This window comes from Podarcis tiliguerta (assembly GCF_965153285.1).
Source record: "Podarcis tiliguerta genome assembly, chromosome: 3".
NCBI classification, from domain to species: domain Eukaryota; kingdom Metazoa; phylum Chordata; class Lepidosauria; order Squamata; family Lacertidae; genus Podarcis; species Podarcis tiliguerta.
In genome coordinates this window covers 18,806,113-18,815,157 of record NC_139536.1, presented here as the reverse complement: position 1 = coordinate 18,815,157, position 9,045 = coordinate 18,806,113, and the positions used below count along the sequence as shown (strand labels likewise).

Genomic DNA, 9,045 nt, shown 5'->3' with positions numbered 1-9,045 from the left:
GTATTTCATTCTGTGAATCGCCCTGGGATCTCTTGATGAAGGGTGGTATATAAATTCAATGAATAAATAAATAATAAACAAACAAAGGGCATCCCAATCAGAATACAGAGCCATGATGAACAACCTGCCCCAAATGAATGGCACAGAGACTCAAATGCCTCCATTCCATGTTATTGTTCAAAAACAATCCACACTGCAGGTCTCACTGGGCTTGTCCTACTAAAGGGCAGCAAAATGAACCTGGTTATTTCAGGAGGATTTAGAAGGAATTGATGTCCGAATGCTGTGACAATACTCTGTGTGTGTGTGTGTGTGTGTGTGTGCGCTTGCCACAACATGGCGGTGGTTGTGGGACACCATTTGGTGCTCTCCAGCAGGCATCAAGAAGTCTTGGGCTGGCACTGACAACAAAACCATTCTAAAACGGCAGAACTTGCGCTTAGTTTGATTCTCCCCCCCCCCCTGCACTTCTTCTATATTTCTGAATGTTCAGTCCTGGAAAGAAGGAAGCCTTTGCGAGAAGGGGTCCACTGCCAGCCAGTTCACTCGGCCGTTTCAAACACAGCAGCTACATGGAACAGCCGCCATTAATTCAATGTCATTTGATGGTACCTGCAGCTCTGTAGTGAATTCTCTGAGACATACTGAGCCTTCAGCTCCTGACCTCTTGGCATTTGGCATGTGCTCCAAAAGGGATTTATAGTGAACCGCTGTCTCAACCTACCTCCACAGATCTGCCTGCCATGCCAAAATAACAATTCACGTGGGAGAAGGAGATGCCCTTCTCACAGCGATGGGAGGATGGTCAACATAGGATGAGGAGGGCAGGGAGAGTGCATGCTTTCAAGATAGGGTGCTTATTTTTGCCAGTGTTTAAACAGAAAACTTCAAAATTGTACCTGAAAGAGGCATGGAAAGCTACTGATATTGGAGAACCTGTAACAGGAAGGAAGGAGGGGATCTCATGCACACTAGAGAGTCCTGAAACCACATAATGGGTAGTTCAGTGGTAGTAGTGGGGACTGCATGAAAACACGGGAGATAAACCCTGGGGAAATGTGGCGTTTGCTCTCAAAACCCCTCTGCATCCCCATTACTCCAAGAGACATGCTGCAACTGTCCACGCTGTGCAAGCCCAGTCAGGGCTGCCGGGTTATCTTTGCTAAGACCACATCTATAGTCCCAAACAAATAAGTTTGTCTTTATGGCTCCCGTCCTTTTCCTAGAATTCAGATGCAGACCTGTAGCCTCTCCCAGGACCACAAATCCCACAGTTCCTTGAATGACAGTCATAGCAGTCATACTGTTGCGTGCCCTTGGTTTCCCTCTGCTGGACAAACTGGCAAAGGGATGACAGCGCTTTTATCTGTGAACAAACCCCATCTCCTTAATAAGGTATATACTTTTACAAAAAGACAGCCACCAACCCTCCAGCGGCGTGTTGACATGCATGGGCAATCTTGAGAAAATAGCCACCAAAGATTTGCCTCTGACCACCAGGTCCCCGATCCCTACTGGGTAAAGGAACAACGGGGACACGTCTCCCAGATAAAGTGTAGCACCAGGAATCTTCTTCTCCTGAAGTCAGCTGATGAAATTTAGCTCAGCAAGCATCTGCCCAAATAGATAAGTGAGCGGGCCAGGCTCCCTTTGCTCTTCATACACCCTTGCCTATTAGTTGCAGAGGTAAAAGATAACTGGGATAAAGGGGGGGCCCTTGACCTAACACCCGATTAATTCCTCAGCTCAGGCCTTCCATTTCATGCAGTCTGAAGGCCAGGATGAAGAACCTGTGGCCCTCCACATGTTGCTGGACTCCAACTCCCATCAGCCTCAGCCAGCATGGCCAGTGGTTGGGGATGAGGGGAGTTGGAGTTCCGCAACATCTGGGAGGCCTCTGGTTTCCCACCTCATCCCAAAGCTGTAGCCACATGGCTAGGCTCCTTTCACTTTCTCAAGGCTTTTTGGGGCAAATTGCATGATGTCATTGGCTGGTTGTTTTGTGCTGCCACTATAGAGAATGCCCTTTCCCTAACCCCACTGGCGAACGAAATCATCTCCCAGGTGGGAGAGCATGGTGAGAAGGACGCTGCGAAACTGACCTCCCCAAACGATACTGTTTGTCAAGATACTGTTTTGTCAGCAAGCACCAACCCCGAAAACCAGCTACTGTCACACGGACCAAGCAGTAAGTACTGTAGTTAAGGTCTCACAGCTGTGCTTCGGAAGCAAGCAGATACCGCCAGTATAGGACATTTGGGGGTAAGAAGCCCATTTCCAAAAAGAAATCTGTGGCCGCCTGCATGTCCAGCACAGAGACCAAGTCCCAGAGCAAGAGGCAGTGACCGATTCATAGATTTCCTGCGTTTGCATTCAGAGGAAACCCTGCACGCTGGAACCATGCGATGGCCACAGATCATACTTTGGGGCTCAGAGGTTGTTTTGTCTTCTGCCAAGAAAAGAGACCAGCTAATGGCTCCCTGGGAAGCCTTTGCCCACAATACAACCTCCCGGTGGACAGGTAACTTACAGGTGCATCGCTTGAACAAATCAGGACTAAGGTCCCTCCCCTTCACAAGACACTGGAGCAGCTGCATGCTTTTAGGGGGGGGAAGCTACCCCTGCCTTAACATGCTCATCGTTTCACCAGCAACGAGCTCCTCAGGCCTGCCAACAGAGAGGCCCTCTATACACCTGAAGCAACACACAGCTCCTCTCCTTCTGGCTAGCAGTTATAGTCATACATTCCCCTTGCTTGACACTGCAGGCAAGGCAGCCACCGAGGAGTCTGGTTGTGACTTTTGTTCCATCAGTGCTCGGGGTCAAAATACTACGGGAGAGTGGACAGGCAGCCCGGTCGGAGCTGCCCCGAAGACGGCCCGGGGATGGCAGGGTGGGGTGGCGAAGGGCAGGGCAGTAGGGCAGTGAGGGAGGCAAGGGCATTGGGTTGACCTGACCATTCAGAAGTTCACACCAAGACTCTTCTTCCAGGTGAGGCGCAGCCCTTTCACCTCTCCTCTGATTTTGGCCGGTGCGTTATAAAAAAAGCCGCCTTCCCCAAGTGCCAGGGCTCCGCGAAGGAGACGGTGGTATTGCTAACCGAGAAAGGGGGGTGCGGGAAGAAAAGACGGCGTGAGAGGAAGGAGGGGCAGGCTGCCCGAGTCGCTGCTTGGTGGCTGGGCAATAGCAAGCAAGCATGAGCTGGCCGGGGAGGCCCCAGCCAGGTTAAAGAGCTGGATTGAGACAGCGTGAGCTTGTGGGTAAGTGAAGCACTGAAGTCGAGCTAGCTGCTATATGCTTGTATTTCCGACACGGTGTAAGGCTGTGCTGCGGCGTCTTGAGTGTATAGCATACGCAGAGGTTTCTCCAGCCTGGCGAGATGGTAGGTCGGTTGGTCAAAAATGGTTTGGCAGCAGCAGATCATTATCTAGCAGTAGCCTTGCCTTCCTGGGATACTTGCCTTCCTTTGGTTGCTGGAATTTGAGTTTGGGCTTTCCCTCTCGGTCCTTTCCGGGTTGCACTGGGGGACGCCGGGGCGTCTCCCAGCAGCCCACCTGCCTGAGCTCTGGAGGGAGCCCTGGAAGAAGGTTGCACCCACGGAGGGAACGTGGTACCTGACCTATGTTGGCGGGAGGGCGATGAGCTTTCTTTTCTGGACAGTGATTGGCTCTTGGGGGAAGCACTGAGGTTTCGCGGGGGGAGGCTGGGACTCCAAGGTGGGGGGCGGGGGGTTTTCCTCGGACTGCTCCGCAAGGGAGGTACGGCGGGAGTCGGCGTTGCTTTCGCCCGGGAGTCGCCGGATGGTCTTTGCCCCTGAAGCCTGCAGGAGGATACCAAAGAGAAAGAGGAGGTGGGGAGAAAACAAAGAGAATTTAATGGCAAAGCTAACGCTACTGGCTACATCAAACTTGTGGCAGGAGAGGGGCAGCCAGGCAGCCCACATACACAGTCACACAACTATATAAAAAGCTCTGATTCATATATTTTGCCAGGGTTAGTACTACACTCTCAGAACAGGAGACGAAGCCTGTCCCCCTACCTGTCAGGGACTGGCTGGATGAGGAGAAATGGTGGGAGGCACCAGCTGAGGAACCCTCCCTCCAAGACAAACCCCAGAGGAGGAAGGCTCAGAGCCCAGGGATTGGTGGTGGGACACCAAGGAGAGGTCAGGGGGAGAGGATTGGAAGGAAGGCCTGGATGCTGAAGGGGCAACAGGGTTTAGTGAGGAGGAAGAGCCTGTGACAGGGAGCAGTTCAGACTCCGAGGCTGAAGCAGAGGAGGGGGATTAGAGATAGCTGAAGAATCCAGGGAGCTTGTAACCTCACTTCTCGCAGTGAGGGAACCACCAGAAGGCCCTTGGAGCCAGATCTGAGTGTCTAGGCTGAAGTCTTACTGAGGGAAGAAGGTTGAAGGTCAGGGAATGCTGTGGGAGGGGGCATGGAGTAACTGCATAACTGGGATGGGGGGAAATCCAGCAGGTGAAGCAATACCTTAGCGATACCTCTTAAAGAGAAGAGACAAATCACAGTCCTGTGGGTGGACAAAAGGAGGAGCTGAGGAGCTGATTAGAGGTTAGCTGGCTGAAATAGTGAGCGCTTGGCTTCAGAAGGAAGGAGGGCCTCTCATACAGACTCACCTGTTGGTCGCAGCTCTGTCACCTGGGCTGCTACTCAGTGCTGGCGGCAGAAGAGTTGAGGGGCTCCCAGATTTCAGTTCTATCACAGGCGGCTTTGCAGGCACAATGGGGCGAGGGATTCTGCTCTTTGTGCTCAAGCCTCTCTCTTCCATCTTAACCAGGGAATATTTCTCCTGACTCCCCGTCTTCCTCGGGGTGAAATCGTCTGAGTCGTGGGTGTCCTCCTCGGAGCCAGTGGCCGAGAGTGTTTCTGAAGCTCGCCGCCTCTCGTCGCTGGAGGAAGCAGAGGATGATGCACCTGAAGCTAACCTGAGCAGACGGTTCTGCCTCCTCTCCATCACCAGGCGAGCCAAATCCTGCTGCTTCAGCCTCTTGTACAGCCGCTCTTTGCCGGAGTGTGAGGCCGAAAGGTCTGAGCCAGTGTCCTCTTCGGACAGCAAAACGGGGATCCGGCTTCTGTACCTGACGCTGAGGGGCTTTCTGGGGCTCTCTTTCGGAACATCTGGCGGGAGTTCCATTTTCTTAAAGGATTCCATTGCAAGAGTGTTATTTTCAAGGCCAGGCTCTTCTGTATCCATCTTATCGGCTTCTTCTAAATCTGATTCAGGGGCAATTGTGCCTTTGCGTTCCAGGTCGTCCTCTTCCATTTTACTAACACCATTGAGAAGCACAGCCTGCTCCCCTGCAATTTCAGAGGTGGTTTCGATGTGATTCACTGAGAGAGCACAGCTTTCCATCTCTCCCCCTTCCAGAGCCGAGTTCACGCTCCCGTTTTCTACAAGTGCCTGATTTTCCTCCATCTCCTCCTCAATGATGATCTCTTCATACTGCCCTGGAGTAGGGTATTCCTCGTGCCTCATCAGCTGACCACCGGAAGACATGATGTTCAGATGGGTCTTTTCCGCGATGTGGACAAACGTGCGCTCAACTTTGGTGAAAGGGGACGAGGTGGTGGCCACAGTAACAGGAGGCTTTGGTTCTGACTTAAGGAGGGAGGACAAGGTCCCTGGTTCCGATACATCAAGCTGGCTTCCCATTGGCTGTGGTTTCTCACTCTGTGGAGTCAATGCAGCGAGAGTGCCGAGATCGGCATCAGGAGCCAAGTCTGCGTTCACGGGAGACTTCTTGATGTCACCGGGCGAAAAGAGAACCAATGTTTTGGAGCCTTCTTCAAGTTCCAAGTCTACTTCTGCTGCTGAAGCTCGGCCCTTGGACTCCTTTTGGTCATCAGCCAAGAGGGTGGAGGGGGCACCTTCCTGACTGTGCTCAGTACTTTTCTGGCTCACGTCACTGCTTGAGTCGCTGTGCAGACCAAGGTCTTCTCCTAAGTCACCAGCTTCGTCGTCATCTTCTTCTTCCTCCTCCTCCTCCTCCTCTTCTTCTTCTTCTTCTTCCTCCTCTTCCTCCTCCTCCTCCTTCTCATATCTGTCATTTGCCATTTCTAGATGGGCTGCCGGTGGTTTGCAAGGGGCAGTTAAGACAACATTTGAGAAATCCACCTTCTTTATATGCTGGAGAATTCTGGACCTTTCCCTGTTTTCTGACACATCCCTTTTAAAGTCTTGATAAGGCAAACTTAAAGGCACCACCTTGGAGAGTCCATTCATTTCAAAAGGCTTCAGTGTGAACACCTGGAGCAAGACAAGGAAGAAGGAGAAAACAGTTATCCCGAGAACACTAAATGGAAAATGTATTTGGGGCATCTGCACCAGACATTCCAAAGTAGCACATGGCTTCCACCAAACAATCCTGTGGTTCACACCCAGCAGAGCTACAATTCCCAGTGCCCACATCAAGCGACAGTTCCCAGAATTATTTTGGGGGAAGTCATGTGCTTGAAACGTATCATTATGGACTCAGACCATGTCTGATTCATGAAAAATTGGTTAGAACTGGAGAAGGCTCAAGACAGAACCTAAAAATACTAAAAATTGCCTTTGAGGATAGTTTCTGGACAAAGACATTACATTACCGCATGGTATTAAACTCGGTCCTTAGGGCCTGAGAGTGTCTTCTGGGATGTCTGATCAACAGTTCGTGGAATTCCCCCTTCATTCTTTTTCAGTGCTTCATCATTAATATCCAGGCATGATACTAGTAGGAAAGGAAAGGAAGGAAAGGCCACTGCTTCCCACTCATCTCAGGTCACTGCTGCTAAAGAGAAGTAAGAGGCAGGGCCTCCCCTACACCTCCTGCTAGTGTGATGTCTGATGAACACTCCTGACAGGTAACAATGCAAAAGCTCATTATACAGTTAATGCATCAGCCAGTCTCAGGGGCCACCAAGCCATCAAACTGGAGGAGGTACGACATCAACACCAGCAATATCACTTTGAAAGAAGAGGATATAAAATAGTAAACTGGAACACATCCGATGGCTCACAGCCATTCACAATAGCATGGAAGGAGTGTTGCTATAAACATGTGTGTGTGTTTACGTGCATGCGTGCACGTGTGTGTGTGTATCTAGATCTTGATATATCTGATCTGTATACCTAAAGGAGCGTCTCCACCCATATCATTCAGCCTGACCCTGAGGTCCAGCTCCAAGGGCCTTCTGGCAGTTCTCACATTATGAGAAGTGAAGTTACAGGTAACCAGGCAGAGGGCCTTCTCAGTAGGTGTTCCTGTGGAACACCCTCCCATCAGATGTCAAGGAGATAATAAACTTTATGACTTTTAGAAGAAATCTGAAGGCAACCCTCTATAGGAAAGTTTTTAATGTTTGATGTTTTATTATATTGTTATATCTGTTAGATGCCACCCACAGTGGTAGGGGCAACCCAGTCAGATGGGGTGGGGTGCAAATAATAATTTTTTTGTTAGTATAATTATTATATCTACAGTGGTACCTTGGTTCTCAAATGGCTCGGCTCCTGAACAAATCAGCTCCCAAACGCAGCAAACCTGGAAGTAAGTGTTTTGGTTTGTGAACTTTTTTTGGAAGCCGAATGTCCGACACGGCTTCCGATTGAGTGCAAGAAGCTCCTGCAGCCAATTGGAAGCTGCACCTTGGTTTTCGAACAGTTCCAGGAGTCGAACGGACTCCCGGAATGGATTAAGTTCGATAACCAAGGTACCACTGTATAGAACTTCATACGCTTAATTAGGCTATTCTCTCCCATCCGCAATGCGCTGCCCTTCAGGAGAGGAAGACAGGAAGGAGCAGGGACTAATCCCATTTTTTCCTTTGAGAACATTAAAACAAGATTAAATAATAGCTCCACAGTTGGACCACCTTATTCACAGGCAAAAAAAAAAAAAGTTTTGGAAGGGCAATCGTTAAATATTTTCCAGGGGTGCCTGAGATTCTCTAACAATTTGGAGGGAGCCTGGGATTTCTTCATTTCATAGAATCATGGAATCATAGAGTTGGAAGAGACCACAAGGGCCATCGAGTCCAACCCCCTGCCAAGCAGGAAACACCATCAGAGCACTCCTGACATATGGTTGTCAAGCCTCTGCTTAAAGACCTCCAAAGAAGGAGACTCCACCACACTCCTTGGCAGCAAATTCCACTGTCAAACAGCTCTTACTGTCAGGAAGTTCTTCCTCATGTTTAGGTGGAATCTTCTTTCTTGGAGTTTGGATCCATTGCTCCGTGTCCGCTTCTCTGGAGCAGCAGAAAACAACCTTTCTCCCTCCTCTATGTGACATCCTTTTATATATTTGAACATGGCTATCGTATCACCCCTTAACCTCCTCTTCTCCAGGCTAAACATGCCCAGCTCCCTTAGCCGTTCCTCATAAGGCATCGTTTCCAGGCCTTTGACCATTTTGGTTGCCCTCCTCTGGACACGTTCCAGTTTGTCAGTGTCCTTCTTGAACTGTGGTGCCCAGAACTGGACACAGTACTCCAGGTGAGGTCTGACCAGAGCAGAATACAGTGGCACTATAACTTCCCTTGATCTAGATGCTATACTCCTATTGCTGCAGCCCAGAATTGCACTGGCTTTTTTAGCTGCCGCGTCACACTGTTGGCTCATGTCAAGTTTGTGGTCAACCAAGACTCCTAGATCCTTTATAATTATCAGAAAATTCTTAGGATGGTGTTGATGCTGGATTTCTGTGCCTGAGATTCCGTCAAGGATGTGAACTGCAGGGAGAGTGAAATGCCTTTGTGCACTGTTACCATGGAGTCCCACAAAAAGAGATGGGGAATAGAAATAAGAAAGCAGGGGCGGGATGAGACCAAAAAAAAAAGAAAAATAAGAAAAGGGAAGATGGTGTTGCAGAGGAGCGGGTGCCATGAGAACAAGAGGGAGCATTAGTGGAGGTAAGACTCCAGGAGTTGAAGGTTCAACCAGGGTGGGGAGGCTGTGGTTGAGGCACTCGCTGCCTTCCTGCTCCACCAGGACTGCTGGCCAGAAGAAAGAAGGACAAGAAATTCCAGGTGGTGTATCTACATG

At 50.0% G+C, this 9,045-nt stretch overlaps 1 protein-coding gene across 1 annotated transcript in view; it reads right to left on the bottom strand.

The window, feature by feature from the left end:
- Positions 1-3,284: 3,284 nt before the first annotated feature.
- The window catches only part of TTBK1 (tau tubulin kinase 1), an 85,274-nt gene continuing 79,513 nt past the window's right edge, over positions 3,285-9,045 (bottom strand). Inside the window, exons 13-14 of the mRNA XM_083433256.1 lie at positions 4,637-6,267; positions 3,285-3,820 (exon numbers count right to left, since the gene is read on the bottom strand). Coding sequence (XP_083289382.1) covers positions 3,424-3,820; positions 4,637-6,267 — 2,028 coding nt within the window. The 3' untranslated portion in view covers positions 3,285-3,423. The remainder of the gene's footprint in view (positions 3,821-4,636; positions 6,268-9,045) is intronic.